We start from the raw sequence: 14,431 nt of genomic DNA, 5'->3' as shown, positions 1-14,431 counted from the left end.
CCATGAGTTCCCTTCATCCTGTGGATCAAAATAAAGTTATATAGACTTTATTTGAGCTAACCATTTAATTTTTAACATTTTCTATATAATATCTCTGATGGGTCTGTACTTTATGTGTTTGCTTGAGAGCAGAGAATGATTAAATAGAGATCCAATGTTTTTGTTTTTGTTTTTAATTATTTCAAATGATTTCTTGTACTTTTTTGTCACTTAATTATATTTAAGTAGATATTTTCTCCTGCATTGGTTTTGGAGAATCTTCTTTACTGTTTACTGTGCATGTTGCTTCAGTTTTCTCCGTCATGGTTACTACCATAAACGCAGTAATGGATCTATGTCACAGATGGAGAATGATGGCCCATAAGTGTAGCCTACACATGACGGGTCAGGAAGAGATGGCCACTAAAATACTGAAGGATGGAGTCAGATTAGATATGGTCATGTGACTAATTTGTATTTCAAATTCAAAGACAGTGAACATTAAGTTGTCTCAAACTGATATCTTACAGTACAGTACTATATGTATCTATATGTATAAATATCAATATTCAATCAATTTTCAAGGTTTACAGGATGTCATTTTAACTAACAGTGGAAACAAAGCTGCTTGGAGCTGGAATATTGAAATAAATCTATCAAAGCGAAATTGACTAAATTACATGTAGTTTTTAAAAGGTTTATATCATTGTAACTTTGGTATTGGTGTTGGAGCGGAAGTTCATGTCCTGAATTTTTCATATATACCACAGAAGCAGGGACTTTTCAGACAAATTCAGCAGATGCGGATAAACATCCTGGTGGCAGTTAAACAACATTTAGTAGTTTTTATTCTGGGGCACCTCTGTACCTCTTTAAGGACATTGTTGTCTTTGCTTGTCACCCTGCTCGTCCTTTTTGCAGCAGTCCTGGAGGGACGAGGAGTTCAGCATCTTGTTCAGAAACACCTCAGCAGAGATGAATTGTTGACACAAAGATCAAACCTTTTAGTGACCTTCCAGCACCTCGGACAATCTCTCTAAGTGCCAGCACACTAACCACCAAACCCCATGTGGCCTCCATGAAGTACGGAGTAATCAAGGTAAAATTGAGGGGGGTGGCAGTAAACACAGGTTCAATCCCATGGACAGACTGGAAACATGTGCGTAGACGTGTGTGTGGTGAAAATACACCACCTGCAGTGTCATCACAGTACTCAAGATACTCAAAGATTTAACCCCCTACTAGTTGCCAAAAACATTTCAGTTTTAAAGTGAAAGAAGTGGGTGATGTTTGAATTCAGTACACGACAGTCCTAAATCAAAGGAAGCAATAAAATAAACATGAAACTCATCAGATTAATCCATTTAGATACATTAGAAATATGGTAAAAACATCTACATATGATCTACGCCAAAGTTAATGTTGAATTTAACTTAATACTGCAATTTATTTTCAAATACTACTAATAGCATATTTTTTAAACGTAAGAACTTGTAACTTTTTAAATATTTGAAGCAGTTGTTGGAGCAGATTCAATCAGAATTGAGTTATAAGGCTTCTGCTTATGATGATTAAACCGACGTCTCTTCAGCTTTGTAGTGATTCAGCCGGTATGCTAATCTTTTATCCACAAGGGGGCGCTTTTGAACAACAATCAGCACCTCTGCTCAGTGATGATGCAGCTCCCTCAACGCCTTTTGATCAAGCTGAGCTCACTACGACCACATGGCTTTTACTAATGCTGTCCTTGCTCCAGCAGCCTGTCTGAACACAAAGTGACTATGAACACATCCATCACTGAGCGGGAACATCTTCTAACATATGCTGTCAAAAGCAGAGAGGACTGCCAGCAAACAGATGTGTGCGGTCTGAAGTGTAATTTTTGTTGCTGTTTGTGACCAAAAACATTATTTATGACTTTTTGATTAGTTGAGTAACTTTTTTTTTCCAGAGAAGCTGCATTTATGGGCTAAATCTGATTTGAGTTTAGTGTTGTTTATTCTAGATGATCATAAAATGCCAAAGCAATGAAATGTCACCACCAGTGGTGGAAAGTAATTAAGTGCATTTACTCAAGTTAAGTACAATTTTCAGGTACTTGTACTTTACTTGAGTATTTTCATTTTATGCTACCTTATATGTCCACTCCACTACATTTCAGAGGGAAATATTGTACTTTCTGTACATGAATGATGAAGATTTGACACAATGGATAATATAACAAGCTTTTAACATACAATACATTGTTAAAGATGAAACCAGTGGTTTACAACCTTTTTGGCTTGTCGTGGGGTCACATTTCAGATGTCTATGAGTTGTTAACAGCTCCACCAAATGATTTTTCCCTCTAAATTTCTCACATGGTTTCATTTTAACTGTTCAACCTCAAAAGAGATACAATTATATATTAAAAATGTCACAAAACAAAGCAAAAACCGCAGTCCACAGTCCAAAAACTAAAAACATGAGTGAATCAGAACTTTGTTTTTTCTTCTTTCCTCTCCCATTCATCATCTCACGACCCCTCAGATTTATCTGGTGACCCTTTGGAGGGGCCTGACCCCTATGTTGGACTAAACTAGCTAACTGTATATAAAGTAGTTGAAACCAACTCCACCTCCAGTAGCTACAACAGTAACATGCTGCTCTAACACTGATGCTTCAGTATTAATAATCTAATGATGTCATATGTAATACTATATCAGTCAGAGGGACCAAACCGCTACTTTTACTGCAATACATTTTGCTGCTAATACTCATATACTTTTACTTAAGAGGGACTTTTCATGCAGGACTTTTACTTGTAATGGAGTAATTTTACATTGCTGTAATGGTGATTTTACTTAAGTAAAGGATCTGAATACTTCCTCCACTACTGCCCAGCACTACCCAAACATTTTCCTCAGTGAGACCCGACGAATGATCTGGGTTATGTTTGACATTATGTCTTTTGAAACCACACTTCCTGCCAAATTAAAAATGAAGACACTAAAGAAATTAGTATGCAACACGAGCTCCTCTTTGCATAGTTAAGATTCTACTGTTACATATTTATCATTGATAATCATAAATGTCAGGGCTGAATTACCGACCAGGCAATGAGTGTAACTGCCCCAGGGCCCCAGAACTCCAGAGCCCTAAAAAGCCCCAGGCATGTATGTCTAAAGTGGTTTGTACTAACTTAATTGAAAAATCTATTTGGAAATATGCACTGCTGAAGCACAATATCAACCAACATGATGCAGGTCTTAAGGTGGCTCCTGCTTTATTACTTGATCTTGAGGGTTTTTTCTTGAAGACTTTGTTATTTTTGTGTTCTTAAATACTTATTATACTTACATTATCAGACAGTATATCTGGGAAAAGGTGCTAACGGTGCACACAAGTGTACACGAAAAACGAGTGTTCACCTTCTGCCTTGCAGCTCATTTCTGCCCTGAGCTAAATGTGTGAATGTAAGAGATTTATGTTTTTCCACTTATTGGAAGTAATACACGTTATAAAGATGATTTGCCACAGCTGCCAGCACGCTGTCGGTAGATGAAGAGAATCGGTGAGATCACTGTGCTGCAAGCATGTGACAACTTTCCCAGCACAACCAACATCAGACAGCAGGAATATCAGTAACAGAGACACATAAAAAACACTGAATTCTTCATGAAAATTTGACATTTTAATGGAAACTAAAATTGTGAACACTGGAGGTTTTTTTTTTTTTTATTGAATCTATTACATTGTTTGGAATTTGAGGGTTATTATCATGCTTTGAAAAAAAAAGAACATTGTAATGTGACACTTGTTAAATTCAAAACAAAAAATTAAATAACCAGACTGCTCACTTAAAAACTTAAATGTCAACCTGTAAGACATTTGAGAAAGAAACACTATTGCCTCATATTTTAGGGGGGGCAAGAGGTGTAAAAGTGATAGAAGGAGGAGCAGACGAAGAAAAAAAAAAAAAAAAGCATCAACAAGCACAACAGCCATTTGAGATGACACAGAGAAACAAAACAAAGATGACTCGGCACAACACATCACCTCTTTTCATGACCGTTGGTACAGAATCCTGCAAAGACACATGTTGCCCGTTTACTTGACTCCTTGCGTGGGATCAGAAACACTGTACCTCTCAGGTGTCATTGATAAAACAAAAAAAAAAACAAAAAAACAAAAATAGCCCCCTAAATTAAAACATTTCCACAAGAGGCAATGACAGTTTAAAAGGAGGGACAGTTTTTTTTTTTTTTTTTTAAAGTCGACCACAAACACCAAGTCCAGCATTTCCCATTACAGACTATTGATTACTGGATGAAGAAGCAGCACTTTCGGTGTTTTATCTTTTAGATTTCTCCTCTCTCACACACACACATCGTATAACACGCTCAACGTGACATTCAGCTGCTACAGTAGTGACTTCTCTTCACTAGAAACTCCTCCAAACCCAGCGCGATGTCAGGAAGCTGGTTATGACATCATCATCATCATCATCATCATCATCATCATCAACAACAACATCCCCCTGCCCCCCTTGCGTCTGCATTCAGTAGCTGAATATCTGAGTAGTGTACCTTTGGCGAAAGCAGATTCAGAGTTGTTGAACTGCACGTTAATACCTCCCTCCCCCTCACAACATGATCAACAACACTACAAATAAAAAATATATTAAGAGGAACTCTGGATGCAGTGTATTTCAATGCTCATTACTCCATCACAACTATTTGAAGAAACACGTTAAAGTAATTTGTATAAAATCTGCTGGAAAAGAGCAACTTCAAATATATTAACATGGGGGGGGGGGGGGGGGGGGGGGGGGGGGGGATAGGTCTACATCAGCCTTAATCAATAACTAAATCATCTATAACTCAAAAAGTGGAGACATCGTGATTCTCTGTATCATTTATTCCTTTTAGTCTCATCCTACTTGTGCATCTATGGATAAATTAGGTTATAATTCAAAACATAAACAAAAATAAAAACTTTTTTTTTTTTTTAAAACATATGTTAAAATATTAATTTGTTAAATCAGTTCAAATTAATTATGTGCTACTTCAGACATTAACTTGACAATGGACTGCCATCAGTATAAACCAGCAAGCAGTTGTCATCCGTCCCATTCAAACTGATTTTGGCTTTAGGTCACACAATTCTTTACACAAGCCAATGAAAATTTCAAAACCTACTAAAAAAAAACAAAAAAACAACCAAAACAAAACAAAACATAAAATGCTCGTCGCTTTCAGCTGCGTCCATGTCACTTAAACAGAAGAAATTAGGATTAGCTGTAAGAAAACTTAAACAGCATTGCAAATGTTACAAAAAAAAGAAAAAAAGAAAAAAAAAAAAAGAACAAAAATGGCACGGATATATGCTGGAAGCAGATTTTAAACAATCAAAATTGCTGTAAAAGTTTGTTTTTTTTTTCTCACACAGGCACCTGAACATGAAACAACAGGGGGAGGGGGTTGAAATATACAAGGAACTTGCATATAATAGGAAGAACTCGCTACACACACACACACACACACACACACGCACACACACACCCACAAAACGACGAGGCCGAACTCGTCACTCGCAGCCTGGAAGCCTGCATCAGCATCCTTGAGGTGATTGCACATCCTGAGGGGTGGAGACATAAACTCCACATGATCAGGCTTTTTTCTTTCTCAACGCGAAGCACACCGAGAGTCAGTCACTCAAACCCCCCCCCTCCCTCCCTCCTTACCCCCCTCCCCCTCCCCAATCACTGATTTACCATATACTCAGCTTCAAGAACCTGTTTTTGGTTTGCAGGCTACAATGCTAATAGTTTTACTCTTTATAAATGCATATTCAACATAGCCTTTTGCTGTATTAAGTGCTTGAAAGAGGAGCCTCGGGGTAGGAGGATAGATCTCATTTCCCTGTACCAGGACCATCCTCTTAATAATACAAGACAAAATAATAAAAAAAAAAAACAAAGACAAAAAGGTATTCATCGTAAGACTACAGTAACATCTCTTACTACTCGTTTTGATCACCCTGTTTTACATTTAGAAGCCTAAAGATGCATCACTGCCCGCTGATAACACTTTCAGCCTTGATTTGGCATTCACCATATGGGAACCTGATTATGTCACTTTGTCTATGGATTATGGGCAATTGGAGGAAATTAAATTGAGAGTTTTGTGAAACTTTATGCCGGATTAAATGTCAATTTCCACAAGCTCAGACACACACACACACACACACACACACACACACATACACACACCCACACCGTCAGTCTAACATCCCCTCAAACGAGCTTGCTTCCTCATCGACCAGATACGGCACAACTGTTCTCATTCAGACGGCAGCATCTGATGATTCACTCATCAGTCACATGATGCACAATGGAAGCCAAAACAAAGCATTTTAAAAATACCAGACAGCTGAGATTAGACACAGAAAGTTAAAATGTCAAGACAACTTGTATACACAAACACACACACACACAAACAAAATTAAAAAAAAAAAAAAAGAACAAAAGAAAAAAAAAAAAACACGGCTGCAGTTACGACGTTCCCTCTCTGCGTACGAGTGCACGCTGCAGCGCTGCCTAATCAGGACACAGTGGAAAGAAGTGTACTTGAAAAGCTCATGCCCGGATTGTAGCTACCCCACCTGACGTTCAGAAATTATAAATCAAGAGGTGCTTCACTATGAACACATGAGGGAGAAAATGAACCATTTACAGATTGCAAGAAGGTTACAGTCTAGCTTACAGAGAAAACAGCGCATGGAGCAATGTGCTTTTTTTTTGTTTGTTTTTTTTTTTAAAAAGAGGGTGATAATAAACAGGAAACGTCATATGTTTAGAGCCCAAAATGATCAATGACAGCACCTTGCATGCCACAACAGTTTCCTCAAAACTAATTATTTGGTGTTTAGTCACAAACATATGAGACTCTATAATAAGACTTCAATTCCAATTTGAGAACATGACAGGGGCCGTTTGGCAAAAAACAATATTTAACATAGTCATGGCTTTATCAACACTACCTGAGTTACATTTAATAATTCTGTATTTATCAACTTATTTTTTTTTTCTGAAAAGTAACAGCCCAGAGCCATTCTTTCAAGGAGTATTTCTTGTCAGTACATATAGATCTCTCTAGTAATTAAAAGATAAAAGCAATTAGTTTACATAAAGTGCTATTAATCCACACATTAACCAAATCATATCTTCTAGAGAAAAGAAACCTGGAGTTTCCTTCGTTATGTTGAATAAACCAATCCTGATTTGGAGATGGTAAAGAAAGTGATGTCACAGCTGGCCAGTTAGCAGTTAGCTAAATTTGGGCTCCCTAGACTTAATTAGATCTTTCACCGTGAGCTTGTTTTGCACCAACCACGTGAAAGTTTGCAAAAAGGGGTTTGTGCAACAAATGGAAATAAAAACACACCTTTAACATTTTTTTTTTTTTTGTGAACGAACATAATGAACTGCAGGCCGCACCAGCATCTTGGGTGATGATTTCTGTAGCTCCATATAACCCATTTCACACACTGTATGGATCACACGGTGTTATTGCACACTGATTTGCAAAATGTTACCCACAACACAAACATAATAGTACAACTCATCTTCACATTTCAACACAGTTTGACAAAGTGGCTAGTCGGGGACCCTAGATTAGTATTGCGATTGTTGTGTTTGTTATCTTTGTGTGGCGATGAACAGTGACGTCTGACTCATTCATTTTCCACCAGTAAACATGCAAGAAATAAAATGCCATATGACAGAAAAGTAAAAATGCTGAGTCAGAAAACAAAACAAAACAAAAACAAAGTTGTAAAAATGCAACACACGTTCCTTTGACAAGAGGAATTGAACCTTTTTTTTTTTTTTCCTTTCAACAGAAATGCAGGCAAAATAATCTGTACGGACATCTTGAGCCTTGCTGCTTGAACAAAGAGCACAAAGACCTTATTGGAAGCCATGTCTTGCTTTACAGTTAGTCACTCAGTTTACTCCTAAACATAGGATTCATATTTTAGCAGGTAAATGAATCTGAATTGAAGAACAGTCTGTGCTGACCTCATAACAATCTACATGAAATGTATGAAAAGCTTTTTGAGATTTAACGGAGACCTGGTTTTAATATCTTTCACACACCTGTAATAAACTATGTAATGAAGGGGCGTGGCTTTCCTTCAAATTGGGCACTTCTGTACCTGTGCTCTGGGGTCGTACTGCAGTGCAGATAACACTCGCGTTAGGTCAGACGAAAACAGTATAAAAAGAAAAAAAAAGAAAAAAAACCCAACAAGCATTTAATTTCTGGGCTCTTGATTTTGCCCCTATGGATTTAAGACAAGGTTCTCCCTTCCTGGATAAGGGGGGGGGGGGGGGGGGCCTTACCTACGAGCTTCCACTTAACTTACAGTTTAACAGGACTCCGAAGATCTTTATTCCACGACTTCAAGGCATTCTTTTCAAAAGTGTGTTCTCCTTTCGTTCACGATGAATTCAAGCTTGCACACAGATGTGTATGTATAACGTCTAACATATCTACAATGAACTCATTTGAATGCGTGAAGAAAGAAAATGACTGAGGCATCCCATAGTTAGACCGACGGCTGCCACAGTTCAACAGGATAAAGGCTTAGCAGGTGCAGTTTATGACACCTTCTTTTTGTTGAACTCCCGAACATCATCCCTACGGAGCCGTGAAATGACTGTCACAGCCCAAAAGTTGCAAGTGTCCATTCATCACATTGAAGAGGCACCAATCCACTCCTTTAACATCCCTCCAGAGTGTGTGTGTGTGTATGTGTAAGTGTGTTTTTTTTTTTTTTTGTCTGATGCCCCCAACGAAGTCTGTTATTCCACCCGAGATTCCAAGGAAAATCTGTCATGCTAAACTATCAATGTTTTCACAGTTGTCACTTTATCTATCCGACAGGATTTATGATTTCCAAGGCAGATAACCGCAGCACCCAGAAGAGAAGTAGGTAAGTACTGTAGACCATCTACCTCACTGATCAGGTCCATCCTTGGTCACATCATAAACCACTACTCTTTTTGGATCTAGAGCAGAGGGAGAGAACAGGAGGCACAGGGTTAGATTATTTAACATGATATCAGTCTCAATGACGTAAAGATATTTGTGACTGAAATAGATGCACATAACGCATTACAAAACTCAGTTGCAAAACTAGCAAATGTATTAGCCTCAAGAATTTACAGTAGATTATGGTATCCATAGTAGTAATTAACCTCAAAATGGAAAAATATTCTTTTTTTACTAGATCTCGAATCAGATAGTTTCTGATTTAAATCAAAATGTTGCCAGTTTTAACTACTTTTGTTTAGACAGCGTATAACATTTGAGAACTTTGGCTTCTTTTCTTTAAGTAAAAAACAAAAAACATGTATCGACAAAAGTAGTTATGGTATTGGCACGAGTATTTACCACGCCCAGCCCTGGGGTATCGTGTGACTAGCTTGTGGTTGGATATTTAGTGAATGTAGCCCCAAACATCATTGGGCTAATGACTGTACCACCAGAGGACCATCCATTAGCAGTAAGTCACACTCAGTCATTTTAATTTAATTGAAGTGAGAAACAAACAAAAAAGCTCTTCTGTTTCTCCACAACTGCATTCCTTTTGGATCACGACCAAAACACTGATGTGCTTGTGAACTAGTGCTGCACATTTATGAATATGACTGCTGGTCCGGCTCTGAGGATCTCTCACCATCATGAACGATGTGAAGTGACCCGTATGTAACAATAAATAGAGAAAAAGTAACAACTTTAGTTTACCTTGTTTTTGCAAGTTGTAAATGAATTCCATTTCTGATGAGGGAAAAAAAACATGTTAGTTCAGTATTCATAGATGGTGAAACACACTTTCAGGAAATGCAATGCAGATTTTTTGAACTTACTGTTTCATCAATTGGTCTCTCTGGAGACTTGACAGAGCTTAACGGTTATACAAATAATTTGATAAATTGAGTAGATCATTAATCAAAGTTACCTTTAGTGTGATAAGTGACAGCAGCTTTAACATCAAAGGACCCCGAGCTACACCTTCTGCCAATGTCTTTAGAGTGGGCCTGTTCTTTAGATGAGCCAAACAACACTGTGGTTATCTGGCCCTGTGCAGGCTTAGCACCGTTGTCTTTACTGGGGGCAGACACAGCAGAACCTGCACTCTTAGCCTCAGCTTTTGTCTTTTCCTGGCCACATGGCTGCAGCTTGTCCTCCTCCTCACTCATCACACAAGCAGGAGAACAAGCATTAGACGCATCGCAAGGGACGCAAGTCCTTTTCTCGGGGTCTTGAGCCAACGTGCCTGGCTGTAAGAAAGACGGGCTAGCTTCAAAGCAGGGCTGGGCAGCCTTGGCTGCGACAGCCTGACTATCGCTTTGAGGTGTGACCACAGTAGTTTTGTCCTCTGCGGGCACCTGGCCACTTCCTCCCTCTGGCCGCAAATTGGGCTCATTGATGAAGGAAAGCCCCCACGGATTCTGGAAGATGTCTACCAAGGCTTTCTGATTTGTCTGAGCAGCCGGTGGGTCAAGGTGACGAGCACTAGGGAGCACAGGTTGCATATTTAAAGGGTAAATTAAAAGAGTACACTTTCTAAGCTCATATGCTTCTCCATCTACAGGACTGGTTGTAGAGCTACAGTTACTTTCCAAAGGTGATGCTACATTCTCGCCACTTGGGATAGGTGGGGCTGGTGGAATACTACTAGCAGCAGGAGCAAAGAAAGTACCCACTGATGGGCAGCCGTTTCCATTTCCAGAAACAGGACCATTAGTAAAGCTAGCTGAGGTGATAGTTTTCATAGCAGACATAGGGACCTGTGACAGTCTCACTGGTGGAGGCAGTGCCTCACCTCCACCTTGAGCTACTTTGTTGAGGTTCTCTTTTACTTTACTTGCATAACTGATCTTGGGAACAATTTTAGCACTGCTATTGTCCACAGGAAATACTGGAGGGGGCTTGAACAAAGTCCATGAGTCCTCTTTTGAAGGTGAGGAAAGCTTGGCTTTGTGCCTTTCCTCAGTCTTTTTACCAAAGGTGCCAACTGTTTTTCCATCAGAGTTTTTCCTCTGAGATTCACCCACTGAAGCATCTGAGGCAACAGCCCGTCTAGCTGCTGACTGAGCTTCGACTTTATGGGCGGCTCTAAAGCCATCAAGTCTGGAAGTCACTCCCTTCTCAGTTGTCTCAAGATTAAAAGCCCCAGGCTCCTGTGTAGTGTTGCCCTGCTGCATGTCTGTCTCCTTTTCTCTTATCACATTATCAGTGTTCTTGACGTTGTTACATCTGGCCTTGCGTTTCTTCGGAGTAGTATATCCACCTTCGGAGCCACTGCCATCATTGTCCTTGCTAGAATAGCCATTTGTAATTAAGCCACAGTTTCCAAAATCAACGCCATTTTGAAGCAACACAGAGTCTTTCTTATCCAAAGGCTGGCCTTCATGATTATTCAAATCCAAGGCCTTTTCCTTGTCATTTTTAAGGTCCATATTCTTCTTATGGTCCAATCCTTTGCTGCTCACTTTTGGAACAGTCGTGTACAGCTTTTGCGTCGACTTCTGCTTCACATTTGTATTACTTATGTGTCTGTTACTATTGCTGTTGGGGGGATGCGACATGCCAACAGTATCAGACAGATGTGTATTCTTCTCCCCCTCCTCTTCACTGATGTTTACTTTTTTATTGCCTGAAAGGGGAAACAAAATCAGTTTATACTGCAATAATAGAAACACTGCTTCGACTGCCAGAACAATGCCCCTCCCTTCCCTCCCCTCCCTTCCCTTCCCTACCCCCTACGGTAAATATATTTATCCAAGGATTTTACATAAAATATTCTGGGGTACTATGTAAAAGGTTTGGTATTGTATCCATGATGCAATGATAAGCAAAGCAGGACCATGAAGTCATAGAGCCTGAAAAACGATAAAGACGCATCAAGCATTAAAAATGTCTCTGCTATCCACGTAGAATTAAACTGCTGTTTCATTTGCAAACCCCAAAAACAAGTTTGAAAGGAATCAATTTATTCTGTTCATAGTTAACATAGTTATCAAATGTGAGTTAATATTGTCCATCAACTTGTATCCTAAACAGTGAGACAGACAGGACAAGTATCTAATCATAGGAGAAAATATTATACTACTGCTAGTTTATGCTCATGGTGTTGCCCTAACTACAGTATCTCCATTCTGGGATCAGCTGAGTGGGTGGTTATAAACATGTGATATGATTCACAACTGTCATATGCATGCTGGACTGTTGGCTGATTAACTATCTTGAGAATATCTGATATGACATTAAATAGCCTTGTTGGATGGTTCACAGCAGCATTTGTGAAATACATTTGACTGGCAGTGAACCATAAATAGGTCTATGCATTGCATGGAGGCATGGGAAGTGCTGTGTCAACGTGGGGCTTCCCATTCAATGGTGCTGCCCCTCATGTCTGTAGACACACTCACACAAGCTTCTGCACACAGCGGGGACAGTTTCTCACTTCATAGCAAACAAACATGTCACTACAGCTGCTAGCAAACGTAGCGACGATGGTTACAGTGTCTGTTCAGCCGCAGCAAAATATGTTTTTTATCAAATGGCCATCTAGTTGCTGCGTGGCTTCATGTTGACTGGAAAAACATGCAACAGGCCTGTCAGGGGATGGCTAGCGTTAGCTAATGTCAACTAACCAGCAGCTTGTTAGGCGTTAACACATCCTGGCACCGGTAGCTGGGTGTGCCACAAGATAGCTACCGCACACTAGCAGCAACCCAAGTAGGCAAATGGACGACAAAGTACCGTGGCTGTACAAAAAAAAACCCTAACCAGCCATATAACTATAGCATTAGCTCGCAGGGATGTTGTAACATGGCCGACAGGAAATGGCAGCTCGGGAGCCGGCTCGTTTTTCCTGAACTGGACACAAGCATGCTGAAATGAATTACACACATCTGCAACTACTGGCGGCGAAACAGCCATGCACATGTAACAGTTAGTACGTTCGCAGCACACGATGACACTACGGGCGGTTTTAAAAAATGATTTAGTTGCATTTGCAGAGGAAAAATTGGTGAAACCGGCGCACAAGGTCAATCCCCGATATGTCAAAGCACCACCAGCGACAACTGTCACGCAGCGTCAGCTAGCCGACTGGCTAACGTTAAGTTAACGGCTGGTTTCTCCCCCCAACTGTCGGCCTGCTCAGTTAGCTGCTCACCCGCTGTAGCTCCACTGAAATTAGTACGAGCAACAGCATGTAGTTTGAATTAATCACTATAAAGCCCTCAATCACGCTGGAGATAACATTAGTTAGCAAACGGCTAGTCGGCTCGTTGACATTAGCTGACTAAGGCTAGCCAAACGTTAGCTAACTTTTCCCGGATGGCCCAACCTGTTTTCTTCGTCTGCGTTTCCTGATGCTGGCGCTGGAAGTGGCTCTGATCATTGTTTAGACAGGTTGTACGTTGAATAGAGTTTCTGTCCTCTCCGTGGTGGTGATATTGCCTGTCTTGTGCCCGATCTTTGGGCTGTTCCTCCATTGAAGTGTGGATTGTCGGACTTGTTCAACCACTATGTGTTCGCTCTCCCTGGGTAAGTACAGAACAGTCCAATCACTACCAGAGTGAAACGGAAGCTATTTGAAGCCGCTGTAAACGTCAGCAGTAAACGTCTAAAAATGGCACTGTTTTGGGTGGTCACCGCCACTATATACTCTGTCTGGTGTTTGTGCAGAGTTGTGCAGGGGGTATTTTGCAGGAGTTTTTAAAATCTCGTAGAGGATGAAACCAGTCATTTCAGCGTTGTGTTATTAACACATTTCCAGGGTGGGCAATAACGGGGTGGGGTTCGTGTATGAAGTAAAATCATATGACCGGAGGCGCTGCCACGTCTCCAGCCGGTGACACACTTTGTTGGTTTGAGGGTCCCGGGGAGACCATGATCCCCTCTCTCCCAAAATGGAAAACCAACTCACTGCAAATACAACACCCCTGTCCTCAAACACTCCTAATTCATCTGGGAGCGTTTTGTTTTACCACACGTCGTGTCGAGTGCTTACTTCAACTTGAGCTTATGCCATTTTCCTGTGTATTGTGATATTTTTTATTATATGCTTGTGTTTTTCGTTTTTATATCCCATCACAAATGCCACATTATATAAAAATAATATGGGTTTTATTCTACTGCAACCCCCCCTCTATCTGCCAACATCCACAAAAACAAAAAAACAAAAAATAAAAAACAAAAAAAAACAAAACTTGATATTAGGGCTGGGTGATATGGACAAAATCAAATATCACAATATTTTTGACCAAATACCTTGATATCGTTATTGCCAAAATATTACAGGGATTACGATTGGTGCTTTCACAAAATATTCACACAATTAGATTTTTTATAAGTAGTCATCAGTAATGTGGATATAATGACTAAGC

At 39.9% G+C, this 14,431-nt stretch overlaps 1 protein-coding gene across 1 annotated transcript; it reads right to left on the bottom strand.

The window, feature by feature from the left end:
- Nucleotides 1-3,639: 3,639 nt before the first annotated feature.
- nufip2 (nuclear FMR1 interacting protein 2) lies at nucleotides 3,640-13,807 on the bottom strand. The gene is made up of 4 exons (XM_042431577.1): nucleotides 13,390-13,807; nucleotides 9,988-11,688; nucleotides 9,774-9,806; nucleotides 3,640-9,034 (listed from the first exon to the last, which is right to left on the bottom strand). The coding sequence occupies exons 1-4, from the start codon at nucleotides 13,535-13,537 to the stop codon at nucleotides 8,982-8,984; spliced, it is 1,935 nt and encodes a 644-aa protein (XP_042287511.1). The 5' UTR covers nucleotides 13,538-13,807; the 3' UTR covers nucleotides 3,640-8,981.
- Nucleotides 13,808-14,431: the final 624 nt, after the last annotated feature.

The sequence above is a fragment of the Thunnus maccoyii genome, chromosome 13 (assembly GCF_910596095.1).
Source record: "Thunnus maccoyii chromosome 13, fThuMac1.1, whole genome shotgun sequence".
In the NCBI taxonomy this organism is placed as follows: domain Eukaryota; kingdom Metazoa; phylum Chordata; class Actinopteri; order Scombriformes; family Scombridae; genus Thunnus; species Thunnus maccoyii.
The sequence above is the reverse complement of the archived record's forward strand: the minus strand, read 5'-3'. Positions and strand labels throughout refer to the sequence as shown.

Bases quoted from the DNA above. Each gene is read 5' to 3' on its own strand.
- nufip2 (XM_042431577.1), bottom strand. From the start codon at position 13,537: ATGGAGGAACAGCCCAAAGATCGGGCACAAGACAGGCAATATCACCAC. The intron at 9,807-9,987 runs GTAACTTTGATT...TTCCCTCATCAG, and splicing joins TGTCACTTATCACACTAAAG to AAATGGAATTCATTTACAAC. The intron at 9,035-9,773 runs GTAAACTAAAGT...CCTCTGCTCTAG, and splicing joins TTACAACTTGCAAAAACAAG to ATCCAAAAAGAGTAGTGGTT.